General features: G+C 44.9%; 1 protein-coding gene across 3 annotated transcripts in view; it reads right to left on the minus strand.

Annotated features, from left to right (window-relative positions):
- Positions 1-4,444: 4,444 nt before the first annotated feature.
- Positions 4,445-26,839, minus strand: part of kank4 (KN motif and ankyrin repeat domains 4) — a 138,939-nt gene continuing 116,544 nt past the window's right edge. For all 3 annotated transcript variants that reach the window (XM_028810921.2, XM_028810922.2, XM_028810924.2), the window contains 8 exons: positions 23,583-25,007; positions 22,125-22,224; positions 17,798-17,956; positions 16,024-16,108; positions 9,421-9,640; positions 7,825-7,967; positions 7,154-7,354; positions 4,445-4,799 (listed from right to left, as the gene is read on the minus strand). In XM_028810921.2, coding sequence (XP_028666754.1) covers positions 4,698-4,799; positions 7,154-7,354; positions 7,825-7,967; positions 9,421-9,640; positions 16,024-16,108; positions 17,798-17,956; positions 22,125-22,224; positions 23,583-25,007 — 2,435 coding nt within the window. In that variant the 3' untranslated portion in view covers positions 4,445-4,697. The remainder of the gene's footprint in view (positions 4,800-7,153; positions 7,355-7,824; positions 7,968-9,420; positions 9,641-16,023; positions 16,109-17,797; positions 17,957-22,124; positions 22,225-23,582; positions 25,008-26,839) is intronic.

The raw sequence follows: 26,839 nt of genomic DNA on the forward strand, positions 1-26,839 counted from the left end.
TGCTGCTTAAAGTGCTTTGCAGTAAGGAGACTGTGGAAGATTGTGGGTTCGCTTCCCGGTTCCTCCCTGTGTGGATCGCGCTTTGAGTACTGAGAAAAGCGCTATATAAATGTAATAAATTATTATTATTATCATTATTATTAAAGTACACTGAAGGCCATACCTGTGAAAGGCACTGTATACAGCAAGTCTGACTGCTCAATTTGTAAGGCGCTATATAGAAGTAATGTGAGCCCCTTTGTGGGAGTGAACATTATAAAGGAGTTTGTCTGTCCACTTCACATGTAGAGGCAGATTTAAAAAGAAATAGCAGTGCTCACTATGAAAGGCGCTATAAACACAACAAGTTAGACTGAGAGATGGAGGCTAAGGATCTGCACTGGTATCCCGAAGGTTGCCGGTTCAAATCCCCGTTAGTGCCAACAGAGATCCTACTCTGCTGGGCCCTTGAGCAAGACCCTAAACCTGTAATTGCTCCAGGGGCGCTGTACAATGGCTGACCCTGCGCTCTGACCACAAGGGGTATGCGAAAACTAACAAATTCCTAATACAAGAAATTGTATAAGACGAAATAAAGAACAAAAAAAAAATGTTAGGAGCCTGCAGTGATATAGTGCACTGCTGCACCCACCATATGACAAGCCAGCTCAGGACCCGAGTACAGCCATGTGACAGGTGACACCTCAGCACCATGCCAGTTCAGGTGGAGTGGAACAGCGGGAGGTTTTTAATGGTGGCTGGAGTGCAGGTTGGAGGGCCTCCATGCTGGGCTGGATGCAGATTAACGTCATACCGAGGACTGAAACATATAACACATGAAATACCGGGTGTCCCAGAAGTCACTATACACTTCCTTTTCTTTTTTTCTATTTCCTTCCCGGTGTCATTCAGAGAGACTTGAGCCATCAGCATATGACAACTTAGGCTTTGCAGTTTTTGTAAGCATATCATTCCCTTAACCATGGAGCCCCTCCCCAGAGATTTCCTGGACATCAAGTTTCCTGACTGATGGATCGGTCAAAGGGGTTCCCTCGAATGGGCTCTGCACTGCCCTGACCTTACTTACACCTTGTGACTTTTTTTTGTGGGGCTCTATCAAAATCAAGGTGTATGCCACTAAGCCCCCTAAACCTCTCACAGCTTGAGGAAAGAATCCACTTGGCCTGCAGCGAGCTCGGGGAAGAGATGCTGCAAAACGTCGTAGGGGCTTGTGTCCGAAGGTTGTCGAAAATGCAGGCGCTCATGCGGAGGTATACGACTCGTCTTCAAGGCGTTGGAACGTGATGGCACGCCTAGCAAGTCAAACTGCAACGACACCTTTGTTGATGCTAGAAATATTAATAAACTGTTTCTTGTGTCATTTTAGCAGTTTATTAAAAGTGTATAGTGACTTTTGGGACACCCTGTATAATGTCAGACACATTAGGAAAGGAGCTGCTGTGTATGTAAATGTGACTTGAAGCCATGTGTGGAAAGTAAATCAAGGAGCCACCTGACCTGCAGCTTACAAGCCACAAAGGTGACAGGAGGGACACCAAGCGGACACAAGAGGGACAGTTCTTGACAAGAGTGCCATTAAAACGAAGCGCCACACGAAGATGCTGTTTTTAAAATAAGTAGAAGGCCAAATCTGAAAGGCGCTATATACAGACAGTCTGGAAGGAGCCATATAGAAATGATTTTAACCTTTTCCTGGTGATGATCGTTATGGAGGAACTTGTGTGCTTCATATTGAGATACAGATTATAAATCGGTCACAGTAGTGCTCATTATGAAAGGCGCTATAAACAAAGTACAGTGCGAAGGGGCTTCTTGTGATGCAAATTATGAAAGGCGCTATATAAAAATGAGTTTAAGCCATTTGTGGTAAATAAAGGAGCCAATGTCTCTACAGCAAGATTGTCAAAGTGCACAGTAAAGTTTGCTATGAAAGGCACTATAAAAAATAAACTACAGCATGAAAGGTTCCTTGTAAAAGGCTTTTATGAAAGGCACTATATACAACCCCAATTCCAATGAAGTTGGGATGTTGTGTAAAACGTAAATAAAAACAGAAAACAATGATTTGCAAATCCTTTTCAACCTATATTCAATTGAATACACTACAAAGACAAGATGTCGAATGTTCAAACTGATAAACTTTATTGTTGTTTTGCAAATCTTCCCTCATTTTGAATTTGATGCCTGGAACACGTTCCAAAAAAGCTGGGACAGTGGCATGTTTACCACGGTCTTATATCACCTTTCCTTTTAACAACACTCAATAAGCGTTTGGGAACTGAGGACACCTATTGTTGAAGCTGTGCAGGTGGAATTCTTTCCCATTCTGGCTTGATGTACAACTTCAGTTGCTCAACAGTCCGGTGTCTCCGTTGTCGTATTTTGCGCTTCATAATGCACCACACATGTTCAATGGGAGACAGGTGTGGACTGCAGGCAGGCCAGTGTAGTACCCGCACTCTTTTACTACGAAGCCACGCTGTTGTAACACATGCAGAATGTGGCTTCACATTGTCCTGCTGAAGTAAGCAGGGACGTCCCTGAAAAAGATGTCGCTTGGATGGCAGCATATGTTGCTCCAAAACCTGTATGTACCTTTCAGCATTAATGGTGCCTTCACAGATGTGCAAGTTACCCATGCCATGGGCACTAACACACCCCCATACCATCACAGATGCTGGCTTTTGAACGTTGCGCTGATAACAATCCAGATGATCCTTTTCCTCTTTGGCCCGGAGGACACGACGTCCATGATTTCCAAAAACAATTTGAACTGTGGACTCGTCAGACCACAGCACACTTTTCCACTTTGTGTCAGTCCATCTCAGATGAGCTCGGGCCCAGAGAAGCATTTCTGGGTGTTGGTGATATATGGCTTTCACTTTGCATGGTAGAGTTTTAACTTGCACTTGTAGATGTAGCGACGAACTGTGTTAACTGACAATGGTTTTCTGAAGTATTCCTGAGCCCACGTGGTAATATCCTTTACAGAATGATGTCAGTTTTTAATGCAGTGCCGCCTGAGGGATCGAAGGTCACGGGTATCCAGTGTTGGTATTCGGCCTTGCCGCTTACGTGCAGAGATTTCTCTGAATCTTCTGATGATATTATGGACAGTAGATGATGAAATCCCTAGATTCCTTGCAATTGTTCGTTGAAAAAAGTTGTTCTTAAACTGCTGGACTATTTGCCCACGCAGTTGTTCACAAAGTGGTGGACCTCACCCCATCCTTGCTTGTAAACGACTGAGCCTTTTGTGGACGCTCCTTTTATACCCACTCATGACAAACACCTGTTTCCAATTAACCTGTTCACCTGTGGAATGTTCACAACAGGTGTTTTTTGAACGTTCCTCAACTTTCCCAGTCTTTTGCTGCCCCTGTCCCAGCTTTTTTGGAAAGTGTTGCAGGCATCAAATTCAAAATGAGTGAAGATTTGCAAAACAACAATAAAGTTTATCAGTTTGAACATTCGACATCTTGTCTTTGTAGTGTATTCAGTTGAATATAGGTTGAAAAGGATTTGCAAATCATTGTATTCTGCTTTTATTTACGTTTTACACAACGTCCCAACTTCATTGGAATTGGGGTTGTAACAGAGGCTGATTTTAAAACCCTTTCAGCTCTGAAGCTCCACACGGAAGATGCTTTAGAAAAAACACTGGAGGTCATTTTATGGTGATGGTAACAATGAAGGGCGCTCTATAAAGCCAATCTGTGTGAAAGGCGCTATATAAAAGTAAAAAACTACACTAAGGCTGACTGTAAAAATAAAACTCAGAGTGAAAGGCTCCTGGATGTCATAAAAGGCGCTATAAAAAACAGGCAGATGTTCAAATCCGTTTGTGGTGAAGCCCCATGTGGACACACACGGGGGGTCACGTTATGTTCCTGGTTACCATGAAGGGCGCTGTGTCCAGTAAATGTGACATGTCTGCTCAGCGTGAAAGGCGCTATATAAAACTGAGCCCAAGGCCTTTGTGGTTGTGACCATCACAGAGGAGCTGAGCTGCCTCTGTACAACTCAGTAGTGACGCTGCGAATGAACGGCCATAAAAATAAACTGTGAAGGCTCTTCTTGTGAGGGACACTGTGAAAGGCGCTATATAGCACAGGCTTTGGTGAAGCACCACAGGAAACTGCTTTATAAAATACACTGGAGGTCATTCTAGGACAATGGTAAGCATGAAAGGCACTATAAATTGTAATCGTACCCACGAGGGGAGGGCACTACATACGGTAAACATGAAACGTCTTCACCTGCTGATGAACGCCATGGCTGGCAGGGAGCACAGCGGCTACGGGGGTCTTTACCAAGTCCCCGTCTTCCTTCCCTCTCCCCTTCTCTCCATACATCCCATGATAACTTGCTGTCCACTCAGTGTCTTAGCTGAGGCTAAACTTGCTTGCCTTTTTACCTGGGGGACCCCAGGGGTCCAGCAGACTTGCTTTTCCAGTGCAAACAGCAGAGTGGTGCGACCTGTGTGCTTCATAGGTGCGAGTGTATTGTCAGCCAAAAGAAAATACAAAAAGCATTTAAAATGAGAGAGTGCACCATGACACCCCCGAAAGTCCCCCCCCGCACACCCCAGTCTCTGTTGGAAAGGTCGCATGCCGTCACGTGATCACTTCTCAGGGGGCGCACTGCCACATGCCAGCCAGGTGGATGTTGGCACGGAGGGCTCGGTCTGAAGATGGTCAGGAGAGCTGCGGTTCTGCCTCCCGGGAGTGTGCCGCAAGGAGGTCCGCAACGTCAGCATGGGAACCATCTTGGGCCACAGACAGCGCCGTCCTGCCCTCCTAAAGGGGAGAGAAAACAGAGGGCATCACAAGAGCGGGCAGAGGAGAGCAACAAACAGGCGGTGAGAGGCGCTATACACAGCAGGCACGAGCCTCAGACTCGGAACTGAACGAGAGAGAGAAGAGAAGAAACAGGCAATGAGTGAATGAATGAGCACAGAAACAATGGAGAGAATGAGTGAATAATGAAGGAGATGAAAAGAGAAATGAATGGATGAAGAATCAAAGGTGTCATGAAGAAATGAAGGGCGGTGAGCGTGTGAGTGCATAAAACACAAAGTGAATGAGTCTGTGATGAATACGTGAATAAAGGAGTGAGCACATGAAAAGATGGAGAGTGTGAGGGATTCAACAAAATTAGAGCAAGTATCTGTATGAATGAGCGAAAAATCAAATGAACGAATGAGAGTGAGTGGATGTGATCGAGGGCACTCAAGTAAGTGAGGCGCTATATACACTCTGTGTGATTAAACTCTGAGTGAATGAATCTGTTAAAAATAAAATGAACGAATAAGAAAAAAATCAGATGAGTGAATGAGTCGGAGATGAATAAGTGAATAAAGGAGTGAACAAATGCACATAAAGACACAAAGAGATGGAGAGTGTGCAGGATTAAACACCGCAGACAAATTAGTAACGAGTGAAAAATGAATGGGAGAGACAGGAACAGGTGAGTGTGATGAAAAAGTAACGAATGAATGAATGAAAGATGAGTAGACACTCTTAGTGAACGGAGTCAGTGATTCAAAAGTGACTACATAAAGAAGAAATGACATGAAGAGATGGCACGAGTGTGCAAGCGATCAAACTTTAGGTTAATACCGTGAGTGAATGAGCAAAGAAAGGAGTGAATGAATGGGAGTGAGCACATGAATAAAGGAGTGAGTGTGAGAGTGAAGGAGATAAATGAAGAATATCAAATGTTCAATGAACAGATGGATAGCAGTGAGCGTGCGAGTCTGTGATGGATACGCAAGTAAAGGAGTGAAGAGATGGAGAGTGTGAGGGATGCAAGCAAATGCATTGAGCAATCATTAAAATGAATGAGTGAAGAATCAAACGAATGGATAAGAGTGACCACCAGAGTGATGTAAACAGTCACAGGAACAGGCGAGTGAATACTTAATCAAACTTTGTGAGTGAATGAATCTGTGATAAACAAGTTAAAAAAGGAACAAACGGAAAATGAGTGAAGGAGTGATTCAAAAGTGAATACAAGTGATGACGTGAACAGAGGGAGTGAGTGAGTGAGTGTGCCAGCGATGAAACACTTGAGTTAATTAGTGAATGAATGAACAAAGAGTCAAATTAGGGAATACGAGAGAACAGAGGGAGTGAAGGAAGGAGAAAGTGGGAGATCAAACACAAAGTGAACAAACCGTTCAAGAAGAGGTGAATACATGAAGAAGTAAAGGATCAAATGCGTAATGAACGAATGAATCTGGGTGACCACAGGACTGGAGTGTGTGAAGGAGTCAATGGATGAATAAACAAGTGAAGAGTCGAACAAGGCAAAAGACGAATGAGTGAATAACATGGAATGACTGTGACGAGTCACATGAACAGATGAATGAGCGAGTGAGTAAACGACATACAGTAAGTGAATGAGCACTGTATCCGTAAATCAGAGTGAGGTGTGTTTGCTCATGAAAAGAGTGAGTGAGTGTAAATATCAGACGTGTACGGGTCTGAGCTGAGTGAACTCATTCATAAAGGTGCAACAGCAGCCTGAGACAATGGCGCAGATTGTGAGGAAGAGTAAATGAGTGAGAGTGATCACATGAACAGAGGAGTGAGTGAGCGACTAAGGGATCAAACACTGAGAGTAATTCAGTCACAGGCTGAACGAATGAGTTCATAAAATAAGACATGAAACAATCACCAAATGAACGTCTTATTACTTGAGTGGATGAACGGATGATCGACTCAATGAGTGAATGAATAGTCAACTAGAGTAATGAAGGGATGAATGAGCGCAGGGTGATACGCGGCCCCAGCCGGATGTGTGAGATATTCCAGGTAGCAGCACTAGCCACTGTGCCACCCCAGAGCAGTAAACGGATCAGTGAGTGTTGAAACACATGAATGTGTGTGAAAGAAGGAAAACACATGAAATTAAGCAAATGGATGAACTGCATGTGTAAATGAATGTATTTGTGAAGAGTACATGAATGACCAGCGCATTGTAGTAAGTGAAGCTATGCTGGGCGGATGAAGATGTGAACGACATGAAGTCTGGAGAGGTGAATGATCAGAATGACCGGACGATTCAGTGACTGACTACAGAGGAGAGCGGCAGAGCAGCAGACGAAGACTCACCAGCCCTTAAACTCCCTCGGCCCCCCGTCACTCACGCTATCGCTGATCTGGACGTCACAGGCAGGCTGAGCCAGCAGGAGGCGCACCATGTCCAGGTGGCCGTGCTCACTGGCGCGGAGGAGTGCACTGCGACCCTTGTTGTCCCGGACGTTGACGTTGGCGCAGCACTCCAGCAGGGCTCTCGCCATGTCCACTCGGCCGTGGCTCGCTGCTAACATCAAAGCTGTCTGGCCAGCCTGCAGGGACACGCGAAGACACGGTGTCAGTGCACGTACTGTGGGCAGGACAAGGACCCCCAAAACACTGCCCCCATGTGGCTGGCGTCAAAAGAAAAACAACAGCAATAGGCACAGAGAAGCCAGCCAACATTGGCCATCCTGGAAGATGGCAGACTGGAGTGACCACAGCTGACAGTCAGGGCTCTGCACCCTCCAGCACTTCCACCCCATGTGATTATGGGGTCTTGAAGTGTCACAGGGTGCTGGTCACCTCACCTACCTGTGTGCCAATGCTACAGATGCATGCAACTGTCAGCCATGATATGTGGTGCTGGTGAAAGGCGCTATATGAACTGAATGATGAAGAAATGATGAGTAAAGTTAATCAAATTGTTTAATATAGCGCCTTTTACAGGCGGCAGCAGAGAGTAACACGGTAACTGACCAGTGTGCCAGTTCAGAAGAACTTGACGTGGCTGTCGACCCACCTGGCTGGCTCTGGCATTGATGTCCCCCTGCTTCAGGAGCTTCAAAGCCACCTCCATGTCCTTCTGAGATTCAGTGACGGCAAGAGAGACCAGCATGATGGCGGTGTAGCCGGCTTTGTTCTGACAGTCCACCTGGCACACACCTGGAGAGAGAGAGAGTCACTTTGTCACAGCAGGGCACTCAGTGATGACACAGGATAGAGCAGACGATGTCTCTGAGGTCACGTGAGGAGACTCAGCTCAAGGGTGGGACAGCATCTGGTCACTGGCCAATATACAACTTCAAAACTTGGAGCGACTGACGAACCCGGCACTGGCACAGCTCAGAGTGACTGACCACACCTGCTGCAGGCACCACTCGGAGTAACTGACCAACCAGCGCTGGTGGAGGCACAACTCAGTGTGACTGACCACACAGGCTGGAGGTACAGCTTTGGATTAAGGCGGGGGGGCTACACATGCTGGAGATGCATCTCAATGACTGGCCACGCCTGCCATAGGTACACCTCGAGGTGTCACTGTTCAGGGTGGCTGACCATAAGTAGCACTGATGCAGCTCAAGGTGACTGACCACACCTACTGGAGGTACAGCTCAGAGAAACTGAGCACACCTGCAGCTGGCGCAACTTGGACTGGCCAAGTTTAGGCACTACTCAGGGTGACTGGCCACACATGATGAAGGTACAATTTGAATTAAGGGGCCACACATGCTGGCGATGCATCTCAATAAGTGGCCACGCCTGCCACAGGTATAACTCAAGGTACCTGACCACACCTGAGAGTGTCACAATTTGGGTTGACTGACCATATCTGGTGGTGTCACCATTCAGGGTTGACTGACCACCTGTAGCACTCAGGGTGACTGACCAGACCTGTCACCGCCACATCTCAGGGTGGTGGCTGCTGACCACACACGCTGGAAGCACAGCCTGGAGTGAGTGGCCATAAATGGCAGAGAGACGTCTCAATAACTGGCCCCACTCGCCGCTGGTATAATTCAAGGTATTTGCTCACACCTGATGGTGCCACGATTCGGGATGACTTGCTGCACCTACCACTGGCACATGTTGGCAACTGACTATGCCTGCTGATGTCACAATTTGGGGCCACTGACACACTCTGGAGTAACTGACCACAACTGTTGACCACACTGGCTAAGTACACAGCTTACTCTCACAGGCCCGCACTGTTTGTGTCACAGCTAGGGGTGATTGGCCACAGCAGCAGGATATCTAAGTGGGGGTGTCCAGCCTCACCTAGGTGGGCTAACTGACCACACCAACTGGACACGTGCCTCAGAATGTCTAACTATACCCTCGAATGGCCTCCTGTAATTTAACTGGACAATTCCAGTCCACTGCACTTTATGGTATCCTGAAAGACCAGCACTCGCCGGACCACCTGTGACTCATACATCTTTCTCAGCACCCACCCGTGGCTTTGCACACACCATAGAGTGACTAACCTCATCTCGCCAACGGTGGTCTCACCTGCTCACTTCAAGACCAGTATGGCCGAACCTTGAGAGACTCCATCCAAAAGGCAGAGACAGGCTTTGGGGGGGTTGGGGGTTGGGAGGGGGCTTTGTGACCTTACCCGTGTCCAGCAGCAGTGTGATGATGTCAAAGTTGGAGTGCGAGACGCTGTAATGAAGGGCTGTGTTCCCGTTGCCGTCCGCCAAGTTCACGACAAACTCGACCATCTCGGCTGAAATGGCCACAAGTTCCTGTAGATAGTGAGACACCTCGCCCGCCGAGGAGCGCTTCTGACTGGACACGCCGAACCACTCTTGGTACACGAGGCTCAAACACTGCGCCTATGGGGAGCAAAGAAAGTGAGCGGCACAAACCGGTTCAGACTGGTCCTGCAGGAAAAGGCACTGAGGACAGAGGAGCATCCGAAAAAAGAAAATGTATGGAGGTTCATCCAGTCCGCCGACCGCCACAACAATCCGTGAAAAGTCAAAATGCTTACCGTGAAAGACCACCGTCTGCTGATTATCTTCACCGAGTCTCTGAGAGCTGCACTCAACCCAGCAGTGACTGGCAAAAGGCAGGGGGGAAACCTGCACCATCACAGGGCACGTCCAACACACACACACACATCCAACACACACCGGGGGGACAGGGGCATTGGGTCTCATCAAGAAGGTCGCCCAAAACCTGATGGGCACACAGATAGGGACCAGGCCAGGAACAACTGAGCGTCGCCAATCCACCTCACCAGCCTGTCCTGGGACTCTGGGAGGACCTCCAGGACTTGAACATTCCTCCCCCTGTCTCCTTGTTGGAGAGCAGCAGTACAACCACTGCACCACCACTGTCTGCCCCCAACGATGGGCCACGTTCAGAAAATAACAGATAGGAAAGATAACATAACATCGACAAAATGGTGCCGTCACCGACAGAGCTGGAGGAGGCAGGTGGGGAACTGTGGGGTAGGAAAAGGCAGCCATTTTAATGAGTACATTTACTTAATATATTTAATACTAGCCAACCCGCGGCGTAGCATACGCCGCATAATTATGTATTGATGGGTGAACACTTCCTGAACGACACAGTTGTCAGTACTTGTAGATTAAGGTGTAGCGAGTCTTCGTTGTTGACGCTTAATATAGCTTGCGTACTGAGATATTCCGGAGTCACAGTTGAGAAACACTTTTTTAATGTCTTTTAAGCACAGGGGAAAAAATGAACATGTAAAACATCCGTAATGTAATAAGCCACCAAGAAAAGTAACATTGCAACAATGCTATCTACGACCCGATCGCTGTAAACAGAAGTGAAAACAAAATCGAGCCCGGTGTATTCTTTAACTGCCTTGTGGCGCAGTAGTAGTGCTGCTGGTTTGCAGTAAGGAGACTGTGGAAGATTGTGGGTTTGGTTCCCGGTTCCTCCCTGTGTGGATAGCGCTTTGAATACTGAGAACACTGCTATATCAATGTAACGAAGTATCATTATTCTTATGTGTCCAGCGCTCTCTCTCTCGCGCGCGCACGTGTATGTGTGTATGTGTGTGTGTGTGTGTCGCTCGCTCTCTCTCTCGCTCGCTCGTGTTCCTGCAGGCATACGCCACATAATTATTTATTGATGGCTGAACACTTCCGGAAAGACACAGTTGTCTAAAAGGAGGGAAAAAAATGAACATTTGCAAAATCCGTAACGCTGCTTTCAGTAAGTACAATGAACACGCGTTTAATTTGTCGGCCACTTTTTGCCAGCCGTCTTTTCTGGTTTGGGCTGCTTTTGCAGTGTTACCGCTTGTGCATATTAAATCTTGAAATCCTTCGAGTAACTAATTAACTAACTAACAATCACACAGCTTGTGTAGAAGGTCAGCTGCTGAGAGAGAGCGTCTCGACTGTTGCAGGGCCTGTATCGGTGAAGCAGGTGAGACGCTAATGAAACAGAGGCACAGGGCTTATTGGTTTTTAAAGACTGCTTCCTTCATTGTGTTTTGAGAGGGAAACATACAATTGTCCGTGACTGACAATTGGAGGACCGCCGTCGCACGCTCATTCAGCGATTCACATCCGTGACAAACATGCTTCTTCTTACATGGACCTGCCACGTCCACCCTAGTTCTCAAAGCATACACACCGCCTGGTCATGTGCCCGCTCGCAAGAGCAACTCACGGAGACCCACCCACCAACTCTAAGACCATGGCGTGTAAAACAGTTTGCGATGGTGGTGCGTGCGCCATAACCGAAAAGAATAATGAAAAGTCAACATGGCTCAGAGGTGCATGTGGAGTCTAGCAGAGACGAACGTGAATGGCGCCCTGTGTTGTGAGGTGCTGCGTCTGAGGTGGTGGGCGTGGCTCGGTGAGTTGTCGTTGTATCCAATGACGTCGTGTTTTGTGAGTTGCTGCGTCCGAGTTGGTGGGCGTGGCTCTGCGAGTTTTCGTCGTATCCAATGGTCTTAGAGTTGGTGGGCGTGGCTGTCTTGTGTGCTTTCCATGGATGGCTACTTGTCGGCGGCTTAGTGAATTATATATATAGATGTTCATTTAATAAATGATGTTAACAAATACATAATTTTAATAATTACATTTTAAAAAATTATTTATATACAACATATCTATTTACTAAATAAACTGCTAAATTAATAAATAAATAATTTTAATAAATATATTAATGTAATAAATAAATGTTAATAAATAAAGTTGAAAAATTACATTAAAAAAAGATTTAATTAATATGCAACATATTTATTTAGTAAATAAACTTTGCTAAATCAATAAATAAATAATTTTAATAAATACATTTTAATAAATATATTAATGAATTAATGTTAATAAATAAGTTGAAAAATTACATTAAAAAATAATTTAATTAATATACAACATATTTATTTAATAAATAAACTGCTAAATCAATAAATAAATAATTTTAATAAATATATTAATGTAATAAATAAATGTTAATAAATAAATAAGTTGAAAAATTACATTTTAAAAAAATAATGTAACTTATAAATATGTATATATATATATATATATATATATATATATATATATATATATATAGTCCAGTGGCGGAGGAATTTTAATAAATAAACTTAATATTTTTAATATATTTAATAAGTAAATACATAATTTTAATATATTTAATAAATATGTAATAGTTTTAAAATATTAAATAAATACATAATTTTAATAAATATATTTATTTAATAAATAAATGTTAAATAATTTTAATAATTTCATTTAAAAAAATGATTTATTTAATATGCAACATATTTAATAGATAAACATTGCTAAATACATTTTAATATATATTTTTAATATATTTAATAAATAATTGTAATAAATATATTAATTTTATATATAACATGTATTTAATAAATAAATAAATAATTGTAATAAATACATTAAAAAAAATTTTATATTTTAATTTATTGTGATGGATTGCCGGCTTTTTACTCCGGCCCTCACCAACAGGCCGCCAGGAGCAGCTCTCCCAGCAGCGTGGACGTGCCCCGAGTTCCAGTAGGGCCTCATGGACTATGTAGTTTTTATACACAGCCCTGCTGGATACCTTGGGGGCCACAGGGAGTCGCTGTAGGGGGGCTCGTGGACTCTTATGTGCCCTATAACCCGGGAGTACGTCACGGTCACGTGACAGGAAGGAACAACGTGCTCACGGGCTGAAGAAAAGGACTGTTTACCCTGACCCGGAAGGAATAAGGACTTGTGGGTTTGGACAGGAACCACTTCCGGGTCAGGGGATATAAAAGGACTGTGGGAAAGCCCAGAGACTGAGCTGAGCTGGGAGGAAGGGTGGCAAGTGTCTGGGCGAGGAGGATTGGTTTTGAAGAGAGTTTATTATTGTGTTTATGTGAGTGTGGAGTGGAGGGTGCTTTGTGCACGTTGTAACAAAATAAAGAAGTCTTGGACTTTTATCCAGTGTCTGGAGTGGTACCTGAGGGTGTTAGAGGTGGCTCCACGCCTCTACTGCGACATTATTTAATATATAACATATTTAATAAATACATAATTTTAATAAATAAATAAATGGGTGCGCGTAGAGGACTATTTCATTTATGTTAGGTAGAATGCCCAAAGGGGACTGGGCGGTCTCGTGGCCTGGAACCCCTACAGATTTTATTTTTTTCTCCAGCCTTCTGGAGTTTTTTTTTGTTTTTTCTGTCCACCCTGGCCATCGGACCTTACTCCTTTCTATGTTAACTAAGGTTGTCTTATTTTAATTTCTTATTTTGTCTTTTATTCTTCTTTTCTTCATTATGTAAAGCACTTTGAGCTACTTTTTGTATGAAAATGTGCTATATAAATAAATGTTGTTGTTGTTGTTGTTGTACTCGGTGAGGTAGCTGGGGTGAGGCGCACCTGCACGTGAGGGTGCGGTTTGTCTCAGTTGCTTCCTCGGCTTCCTGCAGTGGTGTGTGACTGAGATGCGACGCCTATGGAGGCATATGAGGGTAAGCCAGCAGGAGAGAAGGAATAGAACAACAGAGACGATCAGAAAAGGAGGTTAAACGATGAAGAGAAGAAGGCGGGACGAAGACGAGAGAGAGAAGGCAGACAGCCAGGAGGAAGCCCCTGGAGGGAGTGTGCGGCCGATGCTCAGGGGCTGAAGGAGGTCACTCCGGCTGAGGGAACTGAAGAGTGACGCGCTGCTCGGTTGGATCGACTCGCTGCAGAAGGCCGGAGAGAGATAGAGCAACTGCAGGAGTATTGAAGGCTCAGTGAGGTGTCCTGTGGAGGGAGCCGTGGACCACAGGAACGTGAGCCTGGCAGTGGGACTCTGGGATGGTGCCCTGCTGGAGCCAGATATGACCAGCTTATGTCAGGTTTAATTTATTTATATAGCACATTATAAATGCCAGATAAGGAATTATTAAAATATATTATATATATATATATATATATATATATATACACATATAAAATATATAAACTTACAAACATAAACAGCATAAACATAAGATATACACATTGCGAAACAATATAAGTAGAGAGACTGAAACACTCAGTAAAATACATGTGAATACAAGTGCTTTTCTAGCAGAAACTTCAAACTGAACTGTGGGGGGCGCCCTTACTGCGAGGGGCAACGTTCCACAGTTTAGGAGCAGCCACCGCACAGGCCCGCTCGCCCCTCAGTGGCAGCTGATGTGAAGAGCTCAGCTGCCAGACTGACAAATGTGGAACAAGGAGATCAGCTCAGAGCGGTGGAGATGACCCAGGTAGGGCTGTAAGAACAAACACTAAAACCTTCAAATTCTGGGAGCCGATGCAGAACGGCCAACACCAGAGTGATGTCATCCCCCCTTTTGTTTGTTTGTTTGTTTTTTTTTTTGCTGCTGGTCAAAGCTCTAACAGTTACGTTGTGCACCATCTGCAGACGAGAGAGACGGTGTCACACTGGATACCCTGACATACAGGCGAGACGTGGCAAACACATGGATGAGCTTTACAATTCATTAAACAACAGAAGTGGCTCGACTTTACTATTCGACCTGAGGTAGAAGAAAACAACTTTTTACCACAGCATTGGCCTGTTTGTCAAATTTCAGATTTGAATCCATGATCACCCCGAGCTGTTTGGCACATGGCTTTAAGTACTGGACAAGTGGAACCAACGTGCTAGATGTGTTTCGACTAATAGAATGACTTAAGTTTTTGACTCATTTAACTGCAGGATGTTAAGTGCCATCCGGTGTTTTATATCATCTAAGCTTTGCCACCAACTCCATTTCACCCAATTGCAACGGGAAGTACATTTGGGTATCATCGGCGTACCAATAATACAGAGTGTTGTACTTGTCTAGCACAGAGCAGAACAGTAACACACAGTCCAATGTAAAAGTGCCCAAACATTTACATAGCACTGTATCTAAAGAGACGAGGGCCGGGTCTAAGAGAGACCCCTGGGGTACCCCCCTCAGGTTACAGAAGCGATAGAAGAGGCTGAGCTACCAACATGCACAGATAATGTTCTGCCTTTAAGGGGCTGCCCTCTGATGGCCTCCTTTAATTTAACTGGAGAGGGCGGTCCACGGCACTCTATGGCACCTTTATGGTCCGAGCCCAGGGGCAGCGCAGACGGTGGGCTGAACTGGTGGTTTGTCGCCTCCTTGGCTGCAAGGAACCACTTAGGGTCCGTGTTTAAAGGGCTGCACCAGGGCTCAGGGGTTCACGGACGGCTTCCAGCCTCGTTTTTATTGGATTAATTGATGGATTGTTTAAACCTCCGCCAACACCTTTTTGATTTTTGTTTTTTATGGGTTATTTATTTATTGAACATTTAGTGCTCCACACTTGTGAACACGGCTTTGGTTTTGGAAGGTTTTAATCAAAGCACTTGCCCCCTTTATGTGGCGACCCCTTGCTTTGTGTGTTGTGTCCTCCTCCGCTCGGTTCATCCCTCGGGTACGTTATTGGCAGTAGCGGGCTGGAGACCCCTCAGCGCACTTTCACCTCTCTGTGCAATTTCAGAAACGTGCGTCTCTGGAGAGCGTTTTCAAAAGTCTCAGTTTTCAGGGGTTCAAAATGTTGGGAGTAGCGTGGACAAAAGACAGAAATGTAGACTAATATGTGCGGTTGTGAAGTAAAATGTAGTGGTGTGGACGGGGCATAAAACCGAACTTTGCTGACAAACGTTGAACCCGATTTGACAGCCAAGTTGAGTCGGACGTGGCGAATGAACCCACCTAAAAATGAACTGAGAAACCAACCTGCTTCTGGTCCGGGAACTCGATGTCCTTCAGCTGATCCTTTAAGAAATGACAGGCATGAAGGAAGTCCTCGCTCACGACAACCCTAAAAAAAATAAGAAATAATACAAGTAAGTAGAAGAAATCGATTAGAAGAGTCCTGCCACGCTGGAGTAGGAGAATCCACATAAAGCTGGGGGCAACACCCAAATATGAAGGCCCTACTCTGTTATGTTTAAGTAGCCGTGCTACCCATTCAAGAGGGGCTGAAATTGAAGTAATTAACGTAGACCTCAGCGTTAACGTTTGCAGTGCACCATCTATGACAATGTGTTTTGTAATGCATGTAGCAATAAAAATCATTGCAGTTATCATTTCAACAGATGGCGCATCACAAACATTTGTAATAATAGAATGCATTACTGTAAATGTTTGTGATGTGCCATCTGTTGGAATGACAACTGTAATGCATACGTCTCTGCTGTTTGCCATTTGCAATGGATTCATAAAAGCAGTGTTAGCATGTTTGTGACGATATGAATGACAAATGCAATGCATACAGTATGTCTCTGTTATTTGACATTTGATGTGGATTCATAAAAGCAGTGTTAATGTGTGTGATGTGCCACCTGTTAGAATGCCAAATGTAATGCAAATGTATCTGTTATTTGACATTTGGTATGGGATTCATAAAAGCAGTGTTAATGTGTGTGATGCGCCATCTGTTGGAATGACAAATGCAATGCATATAGTATTGTCTCTGTTTTTTGACATTTGTTATGGGATTTATAAAAGCAATGTTAATGTGTGTGATGTGCAGTCTGTTAGAATGACAAATTCAATGCATATGTTTCTGTTATTTGACATTTGGTATGGGATCATAAAAGCAGTATTAATGTTTTTGATACGTCATCTGTTGGAATGACAAAGACAAGGCAAACAACACATAGATGCACAGACCCCTGTCCTTTTATTAAGGTGGATCCTGGCTCATGTTTAAATTCCTTTTTATGTCTTTCGTATTTATTTTTAATTATTTATTACTGTTTATGTTAATAATGTTACTTACTTAGTATATTCCTTATATAATTGTATATTTTTTGTTAATTGGTTGGCCTCTATGTGTTGATGCTTGTCTGCCTTGCCTGCCCTGTCTCTTGTGTTTTGTGGTTGGATCCCCAAGGAGGCTGGGCCGCCTGTCAATCTCTGTTGAGGGACTCCTTCCAAGGCTGCAAAGGCTCATGGGAATTGCTGTCCCTCTGCGGTTCACTGTATGTGCCTGCTGTTTGGCGAGTGTGCCGGTGTCACCGTTATTTTCCGTTGTTTCTGCTGACCTTCTTGCTCTGTTTTTTCGATTTTGTATTGGCCGTTTCTGCTCTTTGAGCTTTCTTTCGTTTCTGAATATTTTTTTTAAATAAATCTTTTAAGTGTAATGATTCATTTTTGTTTGCCCTTTTTCATCTCCTAGGCAAGAGTTTGTGGTCGTCCCTAGATATCATATGTTGTGGTCATCTTTAGACACGTTATATTCTTAATATAACTGGATGTATTTTTTTTTAACTTTGATCTGGAAGCCCATTAATACCCTTGAGTAGGCTGAAGCCAGCCAGTCTTGGTTAATCTCAGGCCACCTTTGTGTGCTCCCCCTCTGGGCAGGCCAGTAGAGACTCCAGCCTGCTTTGCTGACCATTTTGGTGGCCTCACACCTCTTTGTTGCCATTCTTGTGTGTGAAACACAACAGACCCAATGTGATGGAGGTCCTGGACTCTCTCGAGGTTACTGTGCGACTTTCACCTCCGGGGCTGTTGGGAATCCTCAGCTGTCCTGTCCGGCGTCACCTCCTGAGCTGCTCCGTCGTCCCCCTCAATGGCCCCCTCATCTTCTGCACCACTTGGAGTGTCGACTTGAATGCTGTCTTCACTGCTTGACTCGTCACTTGAAGTCGACTCGTATCTGTGAAGACACCGGGTTTCTGTATGTCAGTGCACAATTCTCAGATGTTCCACTCGTTCACACAGGAGCTCCAACAACACAAAGACAGAGACCCTCATAACACCCAAGTGTGCCAGCTGACCCAGGACAACTACAACCCAAATCCCCCCACATCACACACACACTTTAATGACTGAAGAGACACATCGTCAGGAGTGCTACTCTCAGGTGAGGGAGACGCCTGCTGGTGACAGATGGTATGGCAGCCTGGAGGCTAAAGACTCAGACTGGAACAGGGGGTTCTCAAGCTTTTTGGCCTTGGACCCCTGAGTTATCTGCTTTTATTCAGTGAAGGTGACCCTTCATTAGCAGTCATTTTAAAGAAAAACAGCTAACATTTCGTAGGCGTTTTTTGCTTTCCTCTTTTCCATGTCAGCTGGTCAAACAATCACAATCAGGAATCGAGAATTCCGTCACGTCCTAAATCAGCGTATAAACCGCAATGGACGGCTTTATGTGCTTTTTTATCTTGTCATTGACTTTGTGTGTGTGTATTTGTACTGTACAGTATAGAGAGCCATGACATCGGCCTGTTCTGTTGTCATATCTAAATATTTTAATTAGAAAACCTTTGTTCTGATAAGAGTGAAGGTTTGTTTGGCACTTTCATGGTTAAAGTTTGCTTAACAATACCTGGTAGGTTTGCTGTTCAGTATACTTACATTTACAGTATTAGGAATCATCTCAGTATGAATTAATGATAATAATCCAAGTAAATGTGCTGTGTCTTTATTTGTGTTATTAATCTGGGAAAAGCACCTTGAGTTGCATGGAAATGAATGATATGGTGCTATAGAAATACACTTCTTATTATTATTGTTATTATTAACATTCCCCCTGAACAACACACATTAACAAATTAGTTATTATTATTATTATTAACATATCCCTTGAATGACACACATTAACAAATTAAAGTTATTATCATTATTATTATTATTAACATTTCTCTTGAACACACATTATCAAATTAGTTATTATTATTATTATTATTAATAACATTTCCCCTGAATGACACAAATTAACAAATTATTTATTATTATTATTATTAACATTTCTTTTGAACACACATTATCAAATTAGTTATTATTATTATTATTATTATTATTAATAACATTTCCCCTGAATGACACAAATTAACAAATTATTTATTATTATTATTATTATTATTAACATTTCCCCTGAACAACACACATTATCAAATTAGTTATTATTATTATTATTATTAACATTTCCCCTGAACACACATTAACAAATTAGTTATTATTATTATTATTATTATTTATTAATATTTCTCCTGAACAACACACATCAAATTAGTTATTATTATTATTAACATTTCCCCTGAACAACACACATTATCAAATTATTTATTATTAACATTTCCCCTGAACACACATTATCAAATTTGTTATTATTATTATTATTAACATATCCCCTGAACGACACACATTAACAAACTAGTTATTATTATTATTATTATTATTATTTATTAACATTTCCCCTGAACAACACACATTATCAAATTATTTATTATTATTATTATTATTATAAAATCAAGGAAGACCTGAATGACTCAAAGACCCCACATCGACAAGACATTGCCACGGACTGCCTGACATGGAAGTGACTTGTGTCCGAAATCTGAGATGTAATGGGCACCCACAGCAGCATACTGAGCTCTGAGGACACCCCTCGGCCGGACACCAGCTAAAGACCCAAAGAAAAGAAAAGAAAGCTCGCCAGTCCTGCCCAGTGCCCACTTCATTCTTCTAAAATAACATCAAGCCGAGTTTTCGAGGTCCTTACAGTCCAACTGCCCACCACACTGCTTGGTCACTGATTCCATGTGTTTGTGGTTCTCTGGGTGAAGAAAGACTTCCTAATGTTTGTAGTAGGCGGTTGTTCACATTTGAAAGGCGCTATATGGCACAGTGCACTTCTTATTGTTACAGCAGAAAACTGGACGACAGTCACTGGAGCAATAAACAAATGTCATTGGCTTGTTTTTGGCCAAGAATTGATAGGCACAGAGTGCACAAGTGTGACTCTCTTTTGTTAAAATGGGACCTTGTGGACTTAGAAAGACGCTGTTTACACTCGCCGGCCACTTTATTAGGTACGCCTGCTCGTTAACACCAACCTCTAATCAGCCAATCACAGGGCAGTAACTCAATGCATTTCAGCCTGTAGACCTCATCAAGACCACCTGCTGAAGTTCAAACCGAGCATCAGAATGGTGAAGAAAGGGGACAGAAGTGACTCTGAATATGCCATGGCCGTTGGTGCCAGACGGGCTGCTCTGAGTATTTCACAAACTGCTGATCTACTGGGATTTTCACACACAGCCATCTCTATGGGGTACAGAGAAGGGTCTGAAAAAGGGGAAAAGATCAGTGAGCATCAGTTGAGAGGAGAATGGCCAGACTGATAGAAAGGCAACAGAAACTCAAATAAGCACTCGTTACAACCAGAAGAGCAGCTCTGAACGCACAACACGACCATGAAGCAGGTGGGCTACAGCAGCAGCAGACCACAGCGGGTGACACTCCTGTCAGTTAAGAACAGGCAACTGAGGCGACAATTCACATGAGCTCACCAACATTGGACAACAGAAGATTAGAAAAACGTCACCTGGTCTGATGAGTCTCGATTTCTCAAGATGGTGGGGTCAGAATTTGGCATCAACAACCTGAAAGCAGGGGTCCATCCTGCCTTGTATCAACAGTTCAGGCTGCTACTGCTGTGATGGCGTCTGTGATATTTTCTTGGCACACTTTGGGCCCCTTAGTGCCAAATGAGTATCATTTAAATGCCACAGCCTACCTGAGTGTTGTCACTGACCATGTCCATCCCTTTATGACCACAGTGTCCCCATCTTCTGATGGCTCGTTCCAACAGGATAACGCGCTATGTCACAAAGCTTAGATCATCTCAAACATGACGGTGAGGTCGCTGGACTCAAATGGCCTCCACAGTCCCCAGATCTCAATCCAGCAGAGCACCTTTGGGATGTGGTGGAACAGGAGATTCACATCATGGATGAGCAGCTGAGAATCTGCAGCAACTGTGTGATGCTGTCATGTCAATGTAGACCTGAGGAATGTTTCAAGCACCTTGTTGTTCAGCAGTTCTGAAGGCACCAGGGGGTCCAGCCGGGTACTAGCGAGGTGTACCTAATAAAGTGGCCGGCGGAGTGTAATATGGAGAGCACTTGGGGATAAACTGTCTAAAAAATGAGCAGTTTAGTCCTTAAGAGGACTTAAGGATGCCCTGAGAAACACTGAAGGACCAAATCCCACTTAGTGTGACCCTGAGTTCATGTTGTACAACAGGACGAAGTTCACCATGAAAGGCGCTATATAAACTTGTGCACTAAAGACCTAAGAAGAGGGGAGAGCAGAGCTGAAGGCTGACTTGCTCAGGGGTTTACCAGCCAGAAGACAAAGATGGCGATCAGAAGTAAAACTGTGGTGGCTGTGCTCAGTGTGAAAGGCGCTATATATAAAATGTTTGCCTAATTATACACTATTTTGAAATTGTGCTCAGTCGGATACTCACTGTGTGATTAAACGAATGTAATCTGTTTGAAGATTCTCTTCAGGGTAAAAAAAATAAATAAATAAAAAAATAAAACCAACATCAGTCCCTGAGGGGTGCCAGCCAGTGCCAAAGTCTCTACTGCTGCTGTCCATCCCAACCCACCACGTGTTCAAAATGTGGTCACTGTCACACACGCGCACATGGGAGGGTAGCTAAAGGGCTCGAATGAGGGTAATGCCATGCCAGACCAGGGGGTGGCACAGCGCACTGATCCTTTGCCTTTTTCCTCTGCAGACCAACCAAGGGAAGTTCCGCCTGGGCCCGATGATGCCACTTCCAGCTCCTGCCCTGATGACGTCACTTTCCAGTTTTCTGGGTCTGATGACATCACTTCTGGTTCCTGACTCCCACCCATCCCATTTTGTCTGTTATAAATCAGTTCTGTTTTGGCCTCAAGTCTATAAAGACCCACTGCTCTTGTTCTGCCTTCTTCCACCACCACTTTGTAGTATACTTAGGTTCTCAGCTACCCCCAGCTACCCCAAACCTTTTCGTGGCGTTTTTTGAATCATTTCATGACACTTACCCGCCGTTGACTCCCACGAATTTCAGGTTCTTTTTTGTTGCATTCCTCCGGCTGTCCTTCTTTTTCATAATGGATTTCAGAGTGGATGATGGAGAGCTGCCTAAAATATTTAAAAAATACCATAAATGACACCTCAGACTGCCAAATGTGAAAGAAAGAAAGAAAGAAAGAAAGAAAGGTCAAGTGAGTCCCGTGACCCCCCCCCCCCCCCCCCTCCCTGCTACAAATCAGCTGTTCATCTTTATACATTCTACAAAGGTCTTGTTCAGGGAGGGTGACGTCTGGAAGCAGGGGGTCCGCTCTCGAGTGAGAGTGAAGACGAGTTGATCACAAGGCCGACTATCTGATTGGTGCCCCCACAAGGAGTTTACAGACGTGAGAGTTGAGCCATCGGACAGAAGTTTAGACTTCCCAGCAAGTCCACATGTGGCGTGGGGGACCTGAGGACATCAACCAAGGCATGAGTTCCCTAGACGGGGTCATTCGTTAGTTTTGGGGGGGTCTTTCCTGTAATGTGAATATTTTACTTTTATAAACTCACAGGGCCCTCTCTAATGTGTGGGACTAAAACACTGTTCTCCTTGATTTCCTCCCTCTCTGCTCCACATTTTAAAATGACACTTCAGACATCGTGATTAAAGTGCACACTGCAGACTTTCATTTAGGGGGCCTTACTGACATTTCAGTCACACCATGTAGTGATAGATAGATAGATAGATAGATAGATAGATAGATAGATAGATAGATAGATAGATAGATAGATAGATAGATAGATAGATAGATAGATAGATAGATAGATAGATAGATAGATAGATAGATAGAAAGGCACTATATGGTAGATAGATAGATAGATAGATAGATAGATAGATAGATAGATAGATAGATAGATAGATAGATAGATAGATAGATAGATAGATAGATAGATAGATAGATAGAAAGGCACTATATGGTAGATAGATAGATAGATAGATAGATAGATAGATAGATAGATAGATAGATAGACACTATATGGTAGATAGATAGATAGATAGATAGATAGATAGATAGATAGATAGATAGATAGATAGATAGATAGATAGATAGATAGATAGATAGATAGATAGGGGTTTCAGTTGCCTCACTTCAAATACTTTCGAGGCGCTATATAAATAAGACTGACTGATTGCTGCCACTCGGTATTTTTAGTTGACCACTGCTAAGGTGGTCATTTCCCCCAATGGCGTCGCTACAGAGGGTTGGAGCTCAGGTAGTTATGGCAACGGAGAGTGTCAACATATTGTGTGCTGATCGTCACTGTCCTCCGTGCATGTGACACGCAAATGAACTTATAACACCTGGAAACTGAAGGCTGATTGATTTTTTAGGTTTATGCCCGCCCCCTACTGGCCTGACCCTAGTGTTGCGTTCCCACTCCCTCATATCTAAGATGGCCACTCTATGAGCTATGGCGTGAGGTACCTTCTCCTGGAGTCTGCAGGTTGGCATTGTTGTCCTCAGGGGGTGACTGCCACGTTGCCCTGAGGGCACTAAAGGAACTGAGCAGCTGGCGCTGAATCAAACTGACTTTGGAAAGGCTGAGCTCCGGGTAGTTGCTCTCCAGCTCCCCCTGCTGCTCGTGCAGGAGCTCCTGGATTTTTGTCAGGCGCTGGCCGATCCCTGGTGACCTAGTGGACTGAAGGCCAAGGTCATTTTCAGGTGGGCTCCTTTCCCTTGGTTTCACTTGCCCTCCTTCAAATGCATGCACGCGGTCCCCCACAGGACCCTCATGAGGGGGGCCATCCACCTGCACCCCTTTCTCTTCAGAATAAACCAGACAGGGGAACTCGTCGGCTTGTATCTGAGTGGCCCGGGTTGTCATCTCGATCTGGGGATCCAAAGCAGTGACGCCCCTGTCACACAGCTCCTTTGTGTCAGTGCCCACAGAGACATCGTGTCTTTGCGTGGGCACACCGGGTCCTGGTCCTTGCCGCCCCATTGGGTCAAATCCCACCTCTTTTTCTTTCTCGGCCCCCTCGGCTTGCTGTTTCAGAAGGTCCTTTGCTTTTTCCAAGTCCCTCGTGGTATCCTTCAGCTGCTTCTCCAGGACTGTCAGCTTAGTCCTCAGCGTGATGATGGTGAGATTATCTGTGGCACCGCTGGTGGGCGAGGAGGCCTGCAGCGTGGCCTTGCCTTCTTCTTCCTCTTCTCTGTCTTTCCCCGATGTCTTTGGACTGCTGGCCAGGTCCTGCTTATTGCCCCCTGAGGGTTGCGTGAGTGAGTGGTCACATGACCGGTAAGGGACAGATGCCACCTCTTGCTCCAGCTCTTGAATAACGAGCGGCGGCTCGAGGCTCTCTGGCAGAGAAGAGCCATCGCATGAGCGAAACAGGACTTCAGAAGAATCGTAGGACCCAGGGACCGAGCCGGGGGGCGGCGGCGCGATGTCCTCACTGCTCTCCGAGTGCTTCCTCTGAAGGACGGTGACTGGCATGCTGGAGGCCCTCAGCAGCTGGGGCTTCACCCTGAAGCCCAAGGGCTGCTCATCAAAAAGCCTCTGGGCTGCGTCCTCCCGGGCGCCTCGTGGGCCCGCAGCAGCCGCCTCAAAGTCCAAAACATGGCGAACACCCACCGTCCCGGAGCGGCCTCGGGAGGAAGGGAGCCAGCCGTCCTTCTGGATTGACCGGGTGCCATTGGGGAGGCTGAAGTTTCTGGGCAGCGTGCTGAATTTGGGCGCCTTGGCTCTCCTCTGGATGTGAATCCGCTTGATGGTGTGGCCTTTCTCGATGTCATCGACGTACTTGAGGAAGTCCAGGTCTAAGTGAAAGCCGTAGGGCGTCTCCACCGAATATGGGATGGGCTTCCGCTGCCTGCTGCCATCCAGTGGCTTCAGGGAGAGGCCGTCTGCTGCAAATGGGAACAGAAGAGACTTGAAATTAGGAGGGCAGCCCACCGACACAGCGAAAGACCGGCGATAAATGAACTCATGAACACAGCGAGGGGAATTAAATCACGTGATGGCCACAACGAGAACGGGCCACGCAAGCCAGTAGAGGGCGCCAGTCCTGTCCGCTTAACTCCTCCACAATAACATCAAGGCGAGTTCTGAGGGTCCCTAAAGTCCTGCCGTCTGCCACACCACTTGGTCACTTAGGCTACGGCCACTCAACTCACATCGGTTTTACCTGTCACGGCGTTCAGGTGACCTGCAATGTCAACGCATCTGTCCCCCAATTGGCGAGTCATCTGCGTCACCAGCAACTGGGTCTGCCCATGATGCTGACTGATTTGGAGAAGGCTTATGATAGAGTGCCACCTCAGGGGGTCTGCAGGGGCACAAGAGAGAAAGGGGGAGCAGAGACGTGTGTGAGGATTGTCGGGGATACGTAGGACAAAGTGAGGACTCGGGTTCCAAGCAGTGCTGGGGTAATGGGCAAGATCCCTGTTTGAAGAGTGTCACACATGTGCGCTTAGGGGACAGCCAAAGGGTCCACTTGGGAGTGGAAGTACAAGAGACAGGGGGTCGCACATCAGCACTAAGGCCCCTCTCAGGTGAGTAAAGTTAAGTAAAGAATAAAGTTTATTCTTCCACTTCCATCCAGATGACCTCACTTCCCTCCCCGTCTGATGATGTCACTTCCCTTTCCTGCCACCTCACTATAAAAAGCCACGTCGTTCCACTGTTTGTTTGTCTTTGTTATTTGACAGATAATGAGACGGGTATCAGTCATTATGGACTACTCTGAACTCCAGACATTATACTTTCATTTTATAACAGGAGGTCTGCACCAGGGGTCTGCTTGAAGTCCTGAACTCTGATCTGGTCATGGATGTGTTGACTCAAGGAGTAAAAGACCAATCCCCCCGGTTCTGGCTTTGTGATGATGACATTGTGTTGTGTAGGACAAGAAAGTAGGAAGCTGGAAGAACAGAGGATTAAAGATAAATAGGAAGAAGAAGAAGTGAGACTATCTGAGGTTTAATGAGGATCAGGATTCAGACGTTAGCCTGCAGGGGGAGCCACTGGAAAGACTGGAGAAGTTTAAATACTGAGGATCCCAAGATGAGGAACTAGAGAGCAGAGATAACCAACAATGTGCAGGGTGGATGGAACAATCAGAAGAAGGCGTCAGGAGTATTGTGTGATCAAAGAATTAAGGCGAAGGTTAAAGGTCAGGCTTTTAAGACAGTGGTGAGACCACCAATGAGGTATGGAACCGAGACCTGAGCAGTAAAGGGAGCTGAGGAGAAGAAGTTAGATGGGGCAGAAATGAGAATGTGGAGATGTGTGGAGTTACAAAAAGAGGACAGAAGAAGAAATGAGACCACCAGAGGTACAATAAAAGTGGGAGAGAAATCTAAGAAAATACTGGAAAGTAGACTGAAGAGTATGGACATGTGAGGAGGAGAGACAAGGAATATGTGGGCAAAAGGAAATGGAAGTTCAGGGGGGAAAGAAACTGGGGGATGACAAAGTGGAGGGGTGAAGCATTTTTGGAGAAGGATAATCAAGAATAGAAGTGGGAAATGATGAAGAGGGAAAAGTAGAAGAAGGAGTTCTGTGTCTGTACAGCCTGGAAACATCAGATTTGTGTCACATTAAGGCAAAAAAAAAATATTAGATTTGAGTCACTTTACCCTGCTGGTGTGAATGAAGCCATGAGTCTGGTTAAGGGAGAAAATGGGACAGGATCAGTGGGACTTCTGTGGGCCAAATGTCCCCTGGAGACAAATAAAGT

This window comes from Erpetoichthys calabaricus, chromosome 10 (genome assembly GCF_900747795.2).
Source record: "Erpetoichthys calabaricus chromosome 10, fErpCal1.3, whole genome shotgun sequence".
Taxonomy (NCBI): Eukaryota; Metazoa; Chordata; class Cladistia; order Polypteriformes; family Polypteridae; genus Erpetoichthys; species Erpetoichthys calabaricus.